The 19,509-nt window shown below is 37.4% G+C and overlaps 1 protein-coding gene across 3 annotated transcripts in view; it reads right to left on the minus strand.

Annotated features, from left to right (window-relative positions):
- SLC3A1 (solute carrier family 3 member 1) overlaps positions 1-19,509 on the minus strand; it is a 124,034-nt gene that overhangs the window by 54,082 nt on the left and 50,443 nt on the right. For all 3 annotated transcript variants that reach the window (XM_037807269.1, XM_037807267.1, XM_037807268.1), the window contains one exon: positions 1,108-1,569. In XM_037807269.1, the coding sequence (XP_037663197.1) occupies positions 1,108-1,537 (430 nt within the window). In that variant the 5' untranslated portion in view covers positions 1,538-1,569. The remainder of the gene's footprint in view (positions 1-1,107; positions 1,570-19,509) is intronic.

Raw genomic sequence — 19,509 nt, forward strand, 5'->3', positions numbered from 1 at the left:
AAGGGAAGAGGACTCTGATCAAGGAGGTTAAGTAAAGATTAATGAAGGAAATGGGTTTCACCTGCACTTTGAAGCACAGCTAGTATTTCAATTTGTGAAGAAGCCACAAGATAAAGAAAGAGGAGGATGAGATGATATGAGCGTAAAAAAGAAAAGCCTTTTATTAGTTATTACAGAAAGTTGGAGATTTCAAGATTCAAGGGTTCATTTATAAAGTTTTAAGGATTCAGTCCATCCCTACTTTCCACATTGTATCATGTCATCCTGTTTTATTTTCTTTCAAACCAATTTTCACTATCAAACCTTGTTGGTTTATTTATTTATTTCTATATTGTTCTCCTGAACTGAAGTGACCATACCTCCTCCCAGTTTATGCCTGCCGTATGGCATAATTTCACTTTTACAAGGGTCCTGGTTCACATGATAAATTATAAAAACACTGTACATAACTCAGCAGGAAGTTATTCACTTAACTTAAAAAAATAAGTTTTCACTTCTATTTTCTGTTAATGTAGGCTTTATTTGAAATAATACTTAATTCAATTAATAACCAACACAGTTACGCCTTTTTTCCTTCTCTTCAATTCCCCGAATTTAAACATTAAAGACCCTACTTACACCTTTGTAAACACCACTTATTTTTTTTTCCTAAAATCTTATTTACATTCTATTCATTAATGAGAAACTCTTAGCCAGGTAACATAGTTTACCAAACACATCATATACTTGGCAAGTAATTCTAAACTGTTACTCTGAGATACTGAGCTATAAAATGCACAGAAACAGAAAGCAAATTTTAGGAGGAAACTTGCTCCATGTAAGAAGTTAGGATTGATGGTCAAACAAGCATATATACTTAGCAGGCAATAAATTAAACAATTCTTTTGATTCAAAGGCCTTGAGCAATTGCCTTTCGTTATATGGAAGAAATGCTGGGTTTTGCTGAGTGGTATTTTTAAGCATCATAAACAAGGAGAAACTTGGAGTGACTAGGCATACTGGAATGTGCTTAATGCCCAATCCAGGTGTAATTCCATTGCAGGTAATGACAGAGCTATAAACCAGCCTCATCCTTGCTCCTTCCCTGAACCCTCTCCAGGCACGCACCTTTCAGGTCTCCGTTCCCATCCTTGTCGCTGTCTTTGAAAGACCTCGGGTAGATCTGGTACATGGGCCCCACCTGCCACCATTCGAGGCACTTTGGAGATAGGGCGATGACGGCTATGGTGGCCCCAATGAGCACAACCACAGAAGCCACAGTGAGCCAAAAGAGGACCTCCCGGGGCACCTGGTAGCGGGCCTGGCCTGAGAACTGGAGCAGCACCTCCTTGGGCATCCCTGCGAAGGGCTGGATGCTCTTGAAGTCATGCTCGGTGGGGCCGAGGATGTCCATGGTGCTGCACTGCGGGTTGTCTGCTGGGCTGTCTGACTCTGGGCTCCTCTCCAGGATGTCTTCATTTTGGACAAACCCGTTGTTTGTCTGGCATCCCTTCATACTCATTCGGATAGAGTCTCTCTTGCCTTTGCCCTCAGCCATGTCTCGATGTCTTGTCCCTTCCAAGTTCCTTCCTGCAGTAACAGAAGTAGAAAGGTGGCTTGCTGAAATGCTTGGTCATGTAATAAGCTTTGTATGGTTTAAAAATAAACCTGGCTGGACAAAGTTCAGTCAAGGAAGAAAGGGTAAAGGTGAAGGAGCTTTTAAAAGAATTCCCTTGTCAGCTAGGTGTAAGAAAAAAGAGATACATACTGACTTTTTCAAGGGCAAAAGGCTTTCCTTTGGTTTTGGTTTTGAGGGTCTCCTCTCTTCCTACTAATCCAAGAGGAAACCAATAGAGAAGACATCAAGAGGCGAGTAAACACACCCTTTGTTACTGAAGCTATTTTAATTTTATCTCAGTTCAAGCCGAACCTATATATGTACATCTGTATTCTCAGTTCTACCCCAGGTGCCTTCAATCTTGTTTCCTATTTTCAGAAAAGGAAGTACCCTAAGTATTCTTGAAAGCACTTCCAGGAGGTTGGCAGAGTAAAGAATACCATGTCTAAAAACTTCAAGATTTCCTATAGGCAGAGCCCTTAATGCGAGTACTAAAGAGTTGTTAAATCACTCACAAGTGTAAAATTCAACATTTTCAACCCTGAAGAAACTGCATTAAAGTTAGATGTGCTCTTCCTAGAAGACTATGCAAGTCTTAAAAGAATAAGAAGACTTATAGCTTCCATTTAATCAGAAGCACTTATATAGACCTATGAATCATTTGACAAAATAACAAGATGTTTTTTGCTTTTGAATGAGGAAAATTATCCAGGTCCTTAACATTGCTGACCTTCTGTACACTGACTTTACAGACTTCACAGCCACTAAACTGGGACATAGCAGTCTTTTCAACAAATGGGGCTGGGAGAACTGGATATCCATATCCAAAAGAATGAAAGAGGACCCCTACCTCAAATTAACTCAAAGTGGATCAAAGACCTCAATAGAAAAGACAGCAACATAAAACTCCTAGAAGATAATGTAGGGAAACATCTGCAAGATTAGGCGGTCACTTCCTAGACCTTACACCCAAAGCACAAGCAACAAAAGAAAAAATAGATAAATGGGAACTCCTCAAGCTTAGAAGTTTCTGTACCTCAAAGGAGTTTGTCAAAAAGGTGAAGAGGCAGTCAACTCAAGGGGGAAAAATTTTTGGAAACCATGTATCTGACAAAAGACTGATATCTTGCATATATAAAGAAATCCTACAACTCAAGGACAATACTACAGACAGCCCAATTATAAAATGGGCAAAAGATATGAAAAGACAGTTCTCTGAAGAGGAAATACAAATGGCCAAAAACACATAAAAAAATGTTCAGCTTCACTAGCTATTAGAGAGACGCAAATTAAGACCACAATGAGATATCATCTCACACCAATTAGAATGGCTGCCATTAAACAAACAGGAAACTACAAATGCTGGTGGGGATGTGGAGAAATTGGAACTCTTATTCATTGTTGGTGGAACTGTATAATGGTTCAGCCACTCTGGAAGTCAGTCTGGCAATTCCTTAGAAAACTAGATATAGAGTTACCCTTCAATCCAGCGATTGCACTTCTCGGTATATACCCGGAAGATCTGAAAGCAGTGACATGAACAGATATCTGCACACCAATGTTCATAGCAGCATTATTCACAATTGCCAAGAGATAGAAACAACCCAAATGTCCTTCAACAGATGGGTGGATAAATAAAATGTGGTATATACACATGATGGAATACTACGCAGCAGTAAGAAGGAACAATGTCATGAAACATATGACAATATGGATGAACCTTGAAGACATAATGCTGAGCGCAGTAAGCCAGGCACAAAAAGAGAAATATTATACGCTACCACTAATGTGAACATTGAAAAATGTAAAATAAATGGTTTATAATGTAGAATGTAAGGAACCTAGTGATAGAGAGCAATTAGTGAAGGGGGAACAATAACCTAATAAGAACAGATAAGTTATTGTGGGTAAATTTAATGTTCTGGGAATGCTCAGGTATGACTATAGTTTGTTAATTTCTGCTGGGTATGGCAGGAACAAGTTCACAGAAATGTTGCTATCTTAGGTTATCTGTCTTTCTTATTCCTTGGCTGGGTTATTGTCTGTATATTTTCTTGGGGTAGAGTAGGAACATGTTGGAAGTAGTTATTTTAAGTTAGGTGTCTTTTTCTTATTCCCTTGTTTTGGTTTGTTTGAAATGTTTTTTTGTATATTTTTTAAAAAATTTTTTATATAGTTAACAGTTAATTTAAAAAACAAAGAAAATTTTTTAAATTATAAATTCTATTTGTAACTATAAAACCTTAAGTTGTAAATACGCACTGATACAAATGCAGAGGAAACTCCCCCACATTATAGCAAAATGCCTTCACGGCATAACTGTTCCATTCTGTCTTCTCTACATTTCACTAAAAATAAAAACAATAGTAATACTTCAAACTTTTAGGGCATGAAAACTGGAAGCTTTTTTAAATAGACAACCTGGATATATGTTACCACAGTAAAAAAAAAATAATTAAAAAAATAAACAGCTATAAAGGACGTTAATGGGACATTAGGAAATCTGAATATAGATTTAACATTAGATAACAGCTTAATAATGGTTATAGTTCCTGGATTTGAACATGTATAGTGGTTATGTAAGGAAAAGTCCTTGTACTTAGAAGACACATACTTCAGTATTTAAAGATAAAAGTGTCATATCTGCAACTAGTTTTCAAACAGTTCAGAAAAATATGTGTATGTGTGTGGGTATGGTCATGAGAGATGCTAGCATGACAAAATGTTAATAACTAGCAAATATGGGTGAAGAGTATATATAATTGTTCATTATTCTATTTTTGAAGCTTCTCTGTAGGTTTGAAATTTTACCAAATAAAAAATTGAGAAAACTACAACACATAAACAAACAAGCTAAAAAAAAAAAAAACAACAAACAAACAAACAAAAAAAACCTGGAGTCATTATCTAGTCTCTGGTAGAAGGATTTTTCAAACAATAGAAGAAATTACAAAAGACAATTGCTTGCATTCATCAAATAAAATTTTTTAATTTATTATATCAAAAAGCATACTAATTGAAGGGCATTATGGTAAACTGGGAAACATATCTGTAATAAATATGCCAAAGAACTTTTATCTTTAATATTTAAGGTTTGTATAAATGCTTAGGCATCACATACACATTAATAATATTTCTTAATATCAAATGAAAACCACAAATGTCAGTAAAAAACTTAGAAAAATAATACAAATGGATAATTCTCACAAATCAACTCATTAATATCAAAGAAATAAGTAAGACTTTTCAATCACATTGGCAAAGATTTTTAAAAAGATAGTACTATTGGTAGTACTACTGGCAGGAGTCCAGTATAAGTTGACACAATCATTCCAGAAAAGAATTTGGCAATGTATATCATGAGCGCTAGCATTTTTCACGGTAATAAAATGGGGCTAGAAACCCCAGAAAAATAAAGTTATATAGTTACCTTATTCCTTATGCCAATAAGATTTAGAATGCATTTAAAAGTAAAAAACTGAAACTATAAAATTGCCAGATAGAGAGCTGAGGCTTTCTAAATATAACACAAAACTTTGGCCCCATAAAGGGAAAAATTGATAAATCTGATTCCCAAAATTAAAACAAACAGAACACACAAAGTTAAAAGGCAAATGACAGCTAGAAAAAAAATATTTCTATCATTTATGACAAACTAATTTCCATAAAATAAAAATATAAAAATAATATAAAAATAGAATATTAAAAATTTTGTATATTTATGACAAACTAATTTCCATAATATAAAAATAGATTTCAAAAATTAAAAACAGACCACACAAAGATAAAAGGCAAATGACAAGGTAGAAAAAAAAAATTCGTATCATTTATGACAAACTAATTCCTATAATATAAAAATACAAATTAACAGGAAACAACAGAAACGATAGAAAAAAGAACAAAGGCTATAAACAGGTAGTTGACAGGAAAAAAAATACAAGTGATTAATAAACATAAAATGCAAATTTCACTCAAAATTAAATAAACAGAAACCAAAATTTAAAAGATATATTATTTTTAAACTTTCATTTTGGCAAAAATGATAATGTTTGATAATACCCAACGTCAAAAATTATGCAGGGAACCAGCACTCCCATAAATTTGTGGTGGGAGTGTAATCAGTGCAACCTCTATGTAGAACAGTTTTGGAGGGTAAATCAAAGCCACATAAATCACATAACCGTTGACCCAGAAATTCTACTGCTAAAAGTCTATCTTGGTGATACAACCACTAAAATGTACATACAAGATGTCCACTGCAACAAAATTGAAAATCTAAATATGCATCAAAAGATGATTATTTAATTAAATTATGGTATGTCCACACAAATGGAATACCACACAGACATTACAAAGAATGAGTCTATCTGGGCTGATAAAGAAAAATACCCAAAATATAGTGTAAAGTAGGAAAAAAAGTTTCAGAACACAATGTATAATAATTATTGTATATGTATATGTATATTAAGTTTTCAAGTAGTGGCTGACTGGAGACGTAGAAGAAGAGGATGAGGAGAGCGGCACTGAACTTGTCACTTAGTATTCTGACTGCATTTTTTGCTCGCAGCCTCGTGACTTTTGTAATAAAGAAAGGGGGCAGAGGAGGGTGGATGTTCATATCCTTTAACTCAGTTATTCTACTTCCAAAACTCTATCTTTTTTTTTTTTTTTTGAACTTCAAATAAATGTTTTATTTCCAAAAGAAATATTAGCTCTTATAAGATTCTACCAAGACTTTAAAAAAAAAAAAGGGGGTAATTAAAGGCCATTAAGTGATTGGAGCTATTAAGCTTTTTTCAAATTTTTATGTTTTAATGTTCATTTTCTAGTCTTAAAAAAAATAAATAAATCTGGACTCATTTCCTTCCCCTTCCTTTTCTTTCTTTTTTTTTTTTTTAAATCTTCATTTTATTGAGATATATTCACATACCACGCAGTCTTACAAAACAAATCGTACTTTCGATTGTTTACAGTACCATTACATAGTTGTACATTCATCACCTAAATCAATCCCTGACACCTTCATTAGCACACACACAAAAATAACAAGAATAATAATTAGAGTGAAAAAGAACAATTGAAGTAAAAAAGAACACTGGGTACCTTTGTCTGTCTGTTTCCTTCCCCTATTTTTCTACTCATCCATCCATAAACTAGACAAAGTGGAGTGTGGTCCTTATGGCTTTCCCAATCCCATTGTCACCCCTCATAAGCTACATTTTTATACAACTGTCTTCGAGATTCATGGGTTCTGGGTTGTAGTTTGATAGTTTCAGGTATCCACCACCAGCTACCTCAATTCTTTGGAACCTAAAAAGGGTTGTCTAAAGTGTGCGTAAGTGTGCCCACCAGAGTGACCTCTCGGCTCCTTTTGGAATCTCTCTGCCACTGAAGCTTATTTCATTTCCTTTCACATCCCCCTTTTGGTCAAGAAGATGTTCTCCGTCCCACGATACCGGGTCTACATTCCTCCCCGGGAGTCATATTCCACATTGCCAGGGAGAATCACTCCCCTGGGTGTCTGATCCCACGTAGGGGGGAGGGTAGTGATTTCACCTTTCAAGTTGGCTTAGCCAGAGAGAGAGGGCCACATCTGAGCAACAAAGAGGCATTCGGGAGGAGGCTCTTAGGCACAACCATAGGGATGCCTAGCCTCTCCTTTGCAGCAACCGTCTTCCCAAGGGTAAAACTTATGGTAGAGGGTTCAACCCATCAAACCACCAGTCCCCTATGTCTGTGGTCATGTTAGCAACCATCGAGGTGGGGTAGGCGAATACCCCTGCATTCTCCACAGGCTCCTCAAGGGGGCACTACATCTTTTCTTTTTTTCCTTGTTTTTCTTTTTTTTTTTTTTAACTTTCCCTTCTTTTTTAAATCAACTGTATGAAAAAAAAGTTAAAAAGAAAACAAACATACAATAAAAGAACATTTCAAAGAGACCATAACAAGGGAGTAAGAAAAAGACAACTAACCTAAGATAACTGCTTAACTTCCAACATGTTCCTACTTTACCCCAAGAAAGTTACATAATATAGCAACATTTCTGTGAACTTGTTCTTACTATATCCATCAGAAATTAACAGACCATAGTCATTCCTGGGCATCCCCAGAACGTTAAATAGCTTATCTGTTCTTCTTGGATTATTGTTCCCCCTTCCTTAATTGCTCTCTATTGCTAGTTCCCCTGCATTCTACATTATAAACCATTTGTTTTACATTTTTCAAAGTTCACATTAGTGGTAGCATATAATATTTCTCTTTTTGTGCCTGGCTTATTTCGCTCAGCATTATGTCTTCAAGGTTCATCCATGTTGTCATATGTTTCACCAGATCGTTCCTTCTTACTGCCGCATAGTATTCCATCGTGTGTATATACCACATTTTATTTATCCACTCATCTGTTGAAGGACATTTGGGTTGTTTCCATCTCTTGGCAATTGTGAATAATGCTGCTATGAACATTGGCGTGCAGATATCTGTCCGTGTCACTGCTTTCCGATCTTCCGGGTATATACCGAGAAGTGCAATCGCTGGATCGAATGGTAACTCTATATCAAGTTTTCTAAGGAACTGCCAGACTGACTTCCAGAGTGGCTGAACCATTATACAGTCCCACCAACAATGAATAAGAGTTCCAATTTCTCCACATCCCCTCCAGCATTTGTAGTTTCCTGTTTGTTTAATGGCAGCCATTCTAACCGGTGTTAGATGGTATCTCATTGTGGTCTTAATTTGCATCTCTCTAATAGCTAGTGAAGCTGAACATTTTTTCATGTGTTTCTTGGCCATTTGTATTTCCTCTTCAGAGAACTGTCTTTTCATATCTTTTGCCCATTTTATAATTGGGCTGTCTGTACTATTGTCCTTGAGTTGTAGGATTTCTTTATATATGCAAGATATCAGTCTTTTGTCAGATACATGGTTTCCAAAAATTTTTTCCCATTGAGTTGGCTGCCTCTTTATTTTTTTTTTTTTTTCCTTTGGACATAAACTTATACATATAATATAGGCAACAATTAACACAAACAAGTGACGACAAGCAGAATAAAAACTATGGTAATAAGGGCTATTTTCTATTTTATGGTAAATTTATTAACCACTTAGAAAATGCATTTAGTTCACTATAATTTTAATATTATTATTTTGCATATGATTTAATATTGAAGAGACATTGTTATATTTATTTGACATATATGTGTAGCACTGAATGCTAATGAATACTCAAGTTTTTCCTGAGCTGCATTGGGTGTTACGTTTACAATACCATACATGCTGTCCCCTCATAAGAGCAGGCCTTAGTGTTAATTATGTTTTTAAGTTTTAACCACATCACCCTGGCATTTACAGCTCCGGGAGGTATCTTCTTTGTGCAGTTGTAGTGCAGCGTCGTTGGTCCTCTGGGAAACAGGACGGTGGGTTCCAGGGTTCCGTTGGCTGTTCCACAGCACCCTCTGTCACCATGCATCAGAGCTAGTCTGGAGGCAATGTTCACTGAAAAGTTTAAGTGACTGAGTCTTTTTTGGCAGGCAGAGGCAAAGGTGTCTGTAGTAAAAGGTGTTTTTAGTAACAGCATGTGTTCATTTACTTCTGGAGCACGTCCATGTGATGTGGCTGACACCCTTATAGCTTTAGGGACTACAGAATGGGTCTTACCAATAACTCTAATGGGGAGAGAGCATGCAGGCACAGTACTAGGAGCTTGGTTTAAACATGCAAGCACTTCCATTAAAATAGAGGTCTAATTTTTCTTTACATTTTTAGTAGGGTTATCTTAGATAATGGGTAGAACATAATTTAAATTCTTGCCTTGCTTCTTTTTTTTTTTTAATCATCATTTTATTGAGATATATTCACATACCACGCAGTCTTACAAAACTAATTGTACTTTCGATTGTTTACAGTACCATTACATAGTTGTACATTCATCACCTAAATCAATCCCTGACACCTTCATTAGCACACACACAAAAATAACAAGAATAATAATTAGAGTGAAAAACAGCAATTGAAGTAAAAAAGAACACTGGGTACCTTTGTCTGTTTGTTTCCATCCCCTACTTTTCTACACATCCATCCATAAACTAGACAAAGTGGAGTTTGGTCCTTATGGCATTCCCAATCCCACTGTCACCCCTCATAAGCTACATTTTTATACAACTGTCTTCGAGATTCATGGGTTCTGGGTTGTAGTTTAATAGTTTCAGGTATCCACCACCAGCTACCCCAATTCTTTAGAACCTAAAAAAGGTTGTCTAAAGTGTGCGTAAGAGTGCCCACCAGAGTGATCTCTCGGCTCGTTTTGGAATCTCTCTGCCACTGAAGCTTATTTCATTTCCTTTCACATCCCCCTTTTGGTCAAGAAGATGTTCTCCATCCTACGATGCCGGGTCTACATTCCTCCCCGGGAGTCATATTCCACGTTGCCAGGGAGATTCACTTCCCTGGGTGTCTGATCCCACGTAGGGGGGAGGGCAGTGATTTCACCTTTCAAGTTGGCTTAGCCAGAGAGAGAGGGCCACATCTGAGCAACAAAGAGGCATTCAGGAGGAGACTCTTAGGCACAAATACAGGGAGGCCTAGCATCTCCGTTGCAGCAACCGTCTTCCCAAGGGTAAAACTTATGGTAGAGGGCTCAACCCATCAAACCACCAGTCCCCTATGTCTGTGGTCATGTTAGCAACCATGGAGGTGGGGTAGGCAAATACCCCTGCATTCTCCACAGGCTCCTCAAGGGGGCACTACATCTTTTTTTTTTTTTTTCCTTGTTTGTCTTTTTTCTTTCTTTTTTTTTTTTTAACTTTCCCTTCTTCTTTAAATCAACTGTATGAAAAAAAAAGTTAAAAAGAAAACAAACATACAATAAAAGAACATTTCAAAAAGACCATAACAAGGGAGTAAGAAAAAGACAACTAACCTAAGATAACTGCTTAACTTCCAACATGTTCCTACTTTACCCCAAGAAAGTTACATAATATAGCAACATTTCAGTGAACTTGTTCCTACTACATCCATCAGAAATTAACAGACCATAGTCATTTCTGGGCATCCCCAGAACGTTAAATAGCTTATCTGTTCTTCTTGGATTATTGTTCCCCCTTCCTTAATTGCTCTCTACTGCTAGTTCCCCTACATTCTACATTATAAACCATTTGTTTTACATTTTTCAAAGTTCACATTAGTGGTAGCATATAATATTTCTCTTTTTGTGCCTGGCTTATTTCGCTCAGCATTATGTCTTCAAGGTTCATCCATGTTGTCATATGTTTCACCAGATCGTTCCTTCTTACTGCCGCGTAGTATTCCATCGTGTGTATATACCACATTTTATTTATCCACTCATCTGTTGAAGGACATTTGGGTTGTTTCCATCTCTTGGCAATTGTGAATAATGCTGCTATGAACATTGGCGTGCAGATATCTGTTCGTGTCACTGCTTTCCGATCTTTCGGGTATATACCGAGAAGTGCAATCGCTGGATCGAATGGTAGCTCTATATCTAGTTTTCTAAGGAACTGCCAGACTGACTTCCAGAGTGGCTGAACCATTATACAGTCCCACCAACAATGAATAAGAGTTCCAATTTCTCCACATCCCCTCCAGCATTTGTAGTTTCCTGTTTGTTTAATGGCAGCCATTCTAACCGGTGTTAGATGGTATCTCATTGTGGTCTTAATTTGCATCTCTCTAATAGCTAGTGAAGCTGAACATTTTTTCATGTGTTTCTTGGCCATTTGTCTTTCCTCTTCAGAGAACTGTCTTTTCATATCTTTTGCCCATTTTATAATTGGGCTGTCTGTACTATTGTCATTGAGTTGTAGGATTTCTTTGTATATGCAAGATATCAGTCTTTTGTCAGATACATGGTTTCCAAAAATTTTTTCCCATTGAGTTGGCTGCCTCTTTACCTTTTTGAGAAATTCCTTTGAGGTGCAGAAACTTCTAAGCTTGAGGAGTTCCCATTTATCTATTTTCTCTTTTGTTGCATGTGCTTTGGGTGTAAAGTCTAGGAAGTGGCCTCCTAATACAAGGTCTTGAAGATGTTTTCCTACATTATCTTCTAGGAGTTTAATGGTACTTTCTTTTATATTGAGATCTTTGGTCCATTTTGAGTTAATTTTTGTGTAGGGGGTGAGGTAGGGGTCCTCTTTCATTCTTTTGGATATGGATATCCAACTCTCCCAGCCCCATTTGTTGAAAAGACCATTATGGCTCAGTTCGGTGACTTTGGGGGCCTTATCAAAGATCAGTCGGCCATAGATCTGAGGGTCTATCTCTGAATTCTCAATTCGATTCCATTGATCTATATGTCTATCTTTGTGCCAGTACCATGCTGTCTTGGCAACTGTGGCTTTATAATAAGCTTCAAAGTCAGGGAGTGTAAGTCCTCCCACTTCGTTTTTCTTTTTTAGAGTGTCTTTAGCAATTCGAGGCATCTTCCCTTTCCAAATAAATTTGATAACTAGCTTTTCCAAGTCTGCAAAGTAGGTTGTTGGAATTTTGATTGGGATTGCATTGAATCTGTAGATGAGTTTGGGTACAATTGACATCTTAATGACATTTAGCCTTCCTGTCCATGAACATGGAATATTTTTCCATCTTTTAAGGTCCCCTTCTATTTCTTTTAGTAGAGTTATGTAGTTTTCTTTGTATAGGTCTTTTACATCTTTGGTTAAGTTGATTCCTAGGTACTTGATTTTTTTAGTTGCTATTGAAAATGGTATCTTTTTCTTGAGTGTCTCTTCAGTTTGTTCATTTCTAGCATATAGAAACATTACTGACTTATGTGCATTAACCTTGTATCCCGCTACTTTGCTAAATTTGTTTATTAGCTCTAGTAGCTGTATCGTCGATTTCTCAGGGTTTTCTAGATATAAGATCATATCATCTGCAAACAATGACAGTTTTACTTCTTCTTTTTCAATTTGGATGCCTTTTATTTCTTTGTCTTGCCGGATTGCCCTGGCTAGCACTTCCAGCACAATGTTGAATAACAGTGGTGACAGCGGGCATCCTTGTCTTGTTCCTGATCTTAGAGGGAAGGCTTTCAGTCTCTCACCATTGAGTACTATGCTGGCTGTGGGTTTTTCATATATGTTCTTTATCATGTTGAGAAAGTTCCCTTCAATTCCTACCTTTTGAAGTGTTTTTATCAAAAAGGGATGTTGGATTTTGTCAAATGCTTTTTCAGCATCTATTGAGATGATCAATTGATTTTTCCCTTTTGACTTGTTAATGTGTTGTAATACATTGATTGATTTTCTTATGTTGAACCATCCTTGCATGCCTGGAATGAACCCCACTTGCTCATGGTGTATGATTTTTTTAATGTGTCTTTGGATTCGATTTGCAAGTATTTTGTTGAGGATTTTTGCATCTATATTCATTAAGGAGATTGGCCGGTAGTTTTCCTTTTTTGTAGCATCTTTGCCTGGTTTTGGTATTAGATTGATGTTAGCTTCATAAAATGAGTTAGGTAGTGTTCCATTTTCTTCAATGTTTTGAAAGAGTTTGAGTAAGATTGGTGTCAGTTCTTTCTGGAAAGTTTGGTAGAATTCCCCTGTGAAGCCATCTGGCCCTGGGCATTTATTTCTGGGAAGATTTTTGATGACTAATTGGATCTCTTTGCTTGTGATGGGTTGGTTGAGGTCTTCTATTTCTTCTCTGGTCAGTCTAGGTTGTTCATATGTTTCCAGGAAATTGTCCATTTCTTCTACATTATCCAGTTTGTTGCCATACAGTTGTTCATAATATCCTCTTATAATTTTTTTAATTTCTTCAGGATCTGCAGTTATGTCACCTTTTTCATTCATTATTTTGTTTATATGGGTCTTCTCTCTTTTTGATTTTGTCAGTCTAGCTAGGGGCTTGTCAATCTTGTTGATCTTCTCAAAGAACCAACTTTTGGTGATATTTATCCTCTCTATTGTTTTTTTGTTCTCTATGTCATTTATTTCTGCTTTAATCCTTGTTATTTCTTTTCTTCTACTTGGTTTAGGATTGGTTTGCTGTTCATTTTCTAGCTTCTTCAGTTGATCCATTAGTTGTTTGATTTTGGCGCTTTCTTCCTTTTTAATATATGCGTTTAGTGCTATAAATTTCCCCCTCAGCACTGCTTTTGCTGCATCCCATAGGTTTTTGTATGTTGTGTTCTCATTTTCATTCGTCTCTATATATTTAGCAATTTCTCTTGCTATTTCTTCTTTAACCCATTGATTGTTTAGGAGTGTGTTGTTTAACCTCCAGGTATTTGTGAATTTTCTAAGTCTCTGATGGTTATTGACTTCTAATTGTATTCCATTGTGGTCAGAGAATGTGCTTTGAATAATTTCAATCTTTTTAAATTTATTGAGGCTTGTTTTATGTCCCAGCATATGATCTATTCTGGAGAAAGTTCCATGAGCACTAGAGAAGTATGTGTATCCTGGTGATTTGGGATGTAATGTCCTGTATATGTCTGTTAAATCTAATTCATTTATCAGATTTTTAGGTTTTCAATTTCCTTATTGGTCTTCTGTCTGGTTGATCTATCTATAGGAGAGAGTGATGTGTTGAAGTCTCCCACAATTATTGTGGAAACATCCATTGCTTCCTTTAGTTTTGCCAGTGTTTCTCTCATGTATTTTGTGGCACCTTGATTGGGTGCATAGACATTTACGATTGTTATTTCTTCTTGTTGAATTGCCCCTTTTATTAGTATGTAGTGGCCTTCTTTGTCTCTCAAAACATCCCTGCATTTGAAGTCTATTTTATCTGAGATTAATCTTGCTACACCTGCTTTCTTTTGGCTGTAGCTTGCATGAAATATTTTTTTCCATCCTTTCACTTTCAGTTTCTTTGTGTCCCTGTGTCTAAGATGAGTCTCTTGTATGCAACATATTGATGGTTCATTTTTTTTTGATCCATTCTGCGAATCTATATCTTTTAATTGGGGAGTTTAATCCATTTACATTCAACGTTATAACCGTGAAGGCATTTCTTGAATCAGCCATCTTATCCTTTGGTTTATGTTTGTCATATTTTTCCCCTCTGTCTATTAATATCCTTTATTGTACCCATACCGAATCTCTTTAGTACTGAACCTTTCTCCAAGTCTCTCTGTCCTTTCTTTGTTTCTCTGTCCGTAGGGCTCCCTTTAGTATCTCCAGTAGGGCAGGTCTCTTGTTAGCAAATTCTCTCAGCATTTGTTTGTCTGTGAAAAATTTAAGCTCTCCCTCAAATTTGAAGGAGAGCTTTGCTGGATAAAGTATTCTTGGCTGGAAATTTTTCTCATTCAGAATTTTAAATGTATCGTGCCACTGCCTTCTCGCCTCCATGGTGGCTGCTGAGTAGTCACTACTTAGTCTTATGCTGTTTCCTTTGTATGTGGTGAATTGCTTTTCTCTTGCTGCTTTCAGAACTTGCTCCTTCTCTTCTGTGTTTGACAGTGTGATCAGTATATGTCTCGGAATGGGTTTATTTGGATTTATTCTATTTGGAGTTCGCTGAGCATTTATGATTTGTGTATTTATGTTGTTTAGAAGATTTGGGAAGTTTTCCCCAACAATTTCTTTGAATACTCTTCCTAGACCTTTACCCTTTTCTTCCCCTTCTGGGACTCCAATGAGTCTTATATTAGGACGTTTCATATTATCTGTCATATCCCTGAGGTCCGTTTCGATTTTTTCAATTTTTTTCCCCATTCTTTCTTTTATGGTTTCATTTTCCCTTCTGTCATCTTCCAGGTCACTGATTCGTTGTTCAACTTCCTCTAGTCTTGTACTATGAGTGTCCAGAATCTTTTTAATTTGGTCAACACTTTCTTTAATTTCCATAAGATCATCCATTTTTTTATTTAGTCTTGCAATGTCTTCTTTATGCTCTTCTAGGGTCTTCTTGATTTCCTTTGTCTCCCGTACTATGGTCTCATTGTTCATCTTTAGTTCTTTGAGTAGCTGCTCTAGGTGCTGTGTGTCTTCTGATCTTTTGATTTGGGTGCTTGGGCATGGGTTATCCATATCGTCTGGTTTTTTCATATGCTTTATAATTTTCTGTTGTTTTTGGCCTCTTGGCATTTGCTGAACTTGATAGGGTTCTTTTAGGATGTGTAGACCAATTGAAGTTCTTATCTCTAATTTATCAGATCTACAGCTTCGTGGAGTACACTTTCTCTAACTAACCAGCAGGTGGCGTCCACGAGCCACCTGTTCTCCACAAGCCAGTTCTCCCCTGCTTAGCCTTTTTAGTGACCAGGGGAGTGAGTCTTGTGGGGTCCAATTGGTGTACCAAGCTTGCGTGTGTAGTTGGTGTTGCCTGCCCTGTATATGGGGCGTGTTTCTGGGCAGTCAGGGAGGGGGGTGGCCCTAACAATCAAATCTCCCTGGTGATCCTAGAGTTTTAAAGCTGCTGCAATAGTCTAATCCTTCAGTTCAGTCCTGCCACAGTTTGTCTCTGCCACTGACTGTAAGAAAGGAATAAGTTTCGTTTTCACATAGAGACAGCATGGAATAAGGGAAATGGAGGGAAAACCAGTTTAAACAAGCCCCAGACAAAGAGAAGAGAGAATCTGCCTGATGTAAAGAGACATGAGGTAGTATCAGAGGCGGGAACTCACAGCAAAAAAAATAAAAATTTGGGGGGGGATTGGCTAATCAGTTCAAAATCTTAATAATGAGCTAGTTGGCTCTCTGGGATTGGCTGTACAAATTAAAATCTCAAAAGATGAATTAGTTAGTGTTCTCGGATAGGCTGTAACCTCTGTAGTACCCAGTCAATGGGGAAACAGGGGAGGGACTTGCGAATTAGGAGTAGGAGATTTAAACATCGCCATTCTCTTCCTCGGGCGCGCCAGCCTTCCTTCCATGTGTTTGGCTGGACGCCCTATCTTGCAAGATAGTAAATAAATTCTTTTCTCCTCCAGAACCGAGAGAGCGTTTATTCCCTTACAGGTACCACTTTATTTCCGACAACTTGGGGGCTCGTCCGGGATCCAAAGCTTCGGAGGGGGACCCCCGAGGTGGACAAAGGGAAGGCGCGCCCCGCTGATTGAGCGGTCTCAGACTCCGCCATTGGGGGCCCATCTCCGGCAGCTAAAGGGCCCGAGACCAGATGCTTGAATCTGCCGGTTGTGGATGAGAAAAGGGGGAAATGAAAAGGCCTGCCTCTGGTTAACCAGGCAACTCCGTGCATGGACCAAGGTAAGAAAAGAAATATTATATTACCTTGGTGGTTAAAGCATTCTGAGAGTCTAGGGCTGATCCTGAGGGAAAGATGCCCAAACAAGACTCAGAATGGGGACATTCTGATGAGCCTAGAGCTGATCCTAAGGGAAAGATGCTCAGGCAAGACTCAGAATGGGGAATAGAGGCAGTCAGCCGGCTGGGAATAAAGGGAAGGGGGTACCTTTAGAGTCCCTGGGGAACATTCCTCTAAATAATCCATTGGGAAACATGTTAAAACATTGGGCTAAAAGTAATTGGACCAAGGGAAAGGGTAAAAGAAAATGATCAAATATTATTGTTATGTTTAGACAAAAAAAAAAAAAAAAAAAGGCATTTTGCTGCCAAATATATTCTGGCCAAAATATAAGGCAGATAAGAGTTGGCTTTGTGCTGACCTCGTGTGTCATGTTAATAAAAATAAACCTTTTTCCAAGGCAGAATTGAACTGTGCCATGTGGTGGCTGCAGAAAAAAAAAAAGAAACTAAAACCTGGGATAAGCATTCCCCCACCTTATGGTTTCCCCTCCCCCACTGGGGCGGGAACCATTAAAGCCTGGGGTTTTAGTGGAAGCAGTCTATGCCCCCAGGCAATTGGAGAGCCAGTTAATGCTGACTGCTCCAGTAATTACAACCCACCAAAAGTTAAGAAAAAGAAAAAAAAAAACGGAGAGATTTCCAAAAGTTTCTGTTTCTAAAGACTCTTAAAGAAAGAAAGGTAAGAATCATTAATAAAAAGCCTAGCAAGGCTAGCTGAATAACAATTAACTTAATTCTTAAACTCTGGTTTATGTAAATATCCCTTTCTTGGGAGAAGAAAGGGAAATGGGAAAGAGGGTGGCTATGAGAGAAAGAGAGAGACTGCATCCACCTAAAATAAAATTGGCTGTACCCATATCCCCAAAGAACGATGAAAGTTGAGGTCTGAAGTCAAGTGGTCTCAGGCTGGGAGAGTGGAGTGGCCCACATGCATGAAAAGGGTGAGTTTGCCCTGGGGGTTGAGGGTGGGCCTTCCGCCTCAATGCTCTAGAAAAGTTTTGCCGCCTCAGGACCCAGAGGGTGGAGCACATTCCCAGGGGAATGGGAAAAGCCTGGCTGCCACCCCACTGTTCAGAGAAGGTAGAGCCTTTACCCCGAAGAGGCAGAGTCTGGGTGGCACCCCGATGTTTAAGAAGGGTGGGGCCAAAAAGGTAATCTCCCCAACATCACCCCAGACTTTGAAAAGAAAAGGGCTGCCACAAAAGCCTCTAAAAAGGGTTGGACTCCCACTCCCTCAAGCCCCAAGAATACAATGTCATTCTGTTAATAACTCAGACTTTAAAAGGTCAGCTATATAAAGGAATTTTAGCCTAATATTCAGAGAAGATCCAAAAATCGATGAATGGCTGAATAAGCCATTAGAGGAAATATTCAGAGAGTCAACAAGCCAGGGAGGAAACAGACAAAAGTGAGATAGAGAAGTAATTGGAGCAGTTTAAAAAAAAAAAAAAAAAAGGAGGAAGGAAATTTGTAGCATGGGGTTTGTGTGATTCTCTATTCATATACTTATGTGGGGCTAAACAGGTATTAATAAATACATTTACATATTTTAGTGTGCTGTGTAATTAAGTCTAAGGCATGTGGAAGCTACATTTAAAGTCCCTTAATGTGTGTATCAGGGTATATAGAAAGTTATATGCACATTTTTTAGGACTGTATTTGGATGCATTCTGAGAGTTAAAACTTCATGAATCTAATGGGAGTTTAAGTTGTATGTTTACACAGGAATGTGGGATAGTTGTATTTGTATGTAATAAAAGCATGTAATATAATTACGTAGGAGTCTTTCAAACTGTGAAAGTTTGTCAGTGTGTAATTTAAAACTTGGCAAAAATTTCCTGTGTACTCATCTATAGTAAACTGAAGCTATTTCTTTGTGTCTTTATAGCGTATACTAGTTTGTGTGTACTCTAAAGCTGGGCAATTGTGTGCAGTTTCACAATAGTGTGAAAAATGAAAAAAAGTGAGAAAAACTGTGTAAAAGTTTTCTATGTATGTGTAACAGTAGTGTATTGGCTATACATGCTTGTAAATGGGAATGTATGTCTGTTTTGTATGGTTATGAGTGTGTATATAAGTTATATGTGTCTGTATTCCAGATATATGAGACTGTGTATTCTTGTAAAAAGCAGAATAATTTTTCTGATATATTTTGGGCAAAAGCAAAAGGTCCATACTCAAAGTGCAAGTAAATGTTCCTATAAAAGGGTTTAAGGTTCACTAAAGCTGAATTAAACAAACTTAGAACAGTGAATGGTTCATATCTCTTCCCAGGTCTCCATTTGGTAATGCCAGGTTGCTATCTTAACATTAAGTCTAATAGGAATAAAGACACCACATATATTGTCAAATACTACACACCAAGGCTTGTCCTCCTCTCCCTGGAGAGTGGGTTTTTACTCATTTAACAGCAAAACTTGTGTGTATGTGCAGGGTATGCATATATGTGAATCACGTATATTCAAGCATCACTAAACTAGATGTACTAAAAACTGAATTTTAAGTTAGCATTTAAGAGTGGTAAGCCTTTTTATGTTCATTAATCTTAGGTTATTGTAAATTATAGTTGTCCTTTAGTCTAATTGTTCCAGCCCGAAATGTTGGTAAGTTCTTGCTGCTCTTCATGCACATGACTTCAGGAGTGTCTGTACCTAAAGCAGGTATTAGCAGTTTTACACT

Source organism: Choloepus didactylus, chromosome 17 (assembly GCF_015220235.1).
Source record: "Choloepus didactylus isolate mChoDid1 chromosome 17, mChoDid1.pri, whole genome shotgun sequence".
Taxonomy (NCBI): domain Eukaryota; kingdom Metazoa; phylum Chordata; class Mammalia; order Pilosa; family Megalonychidae; genus Choloepus; species Choloepus didactylus.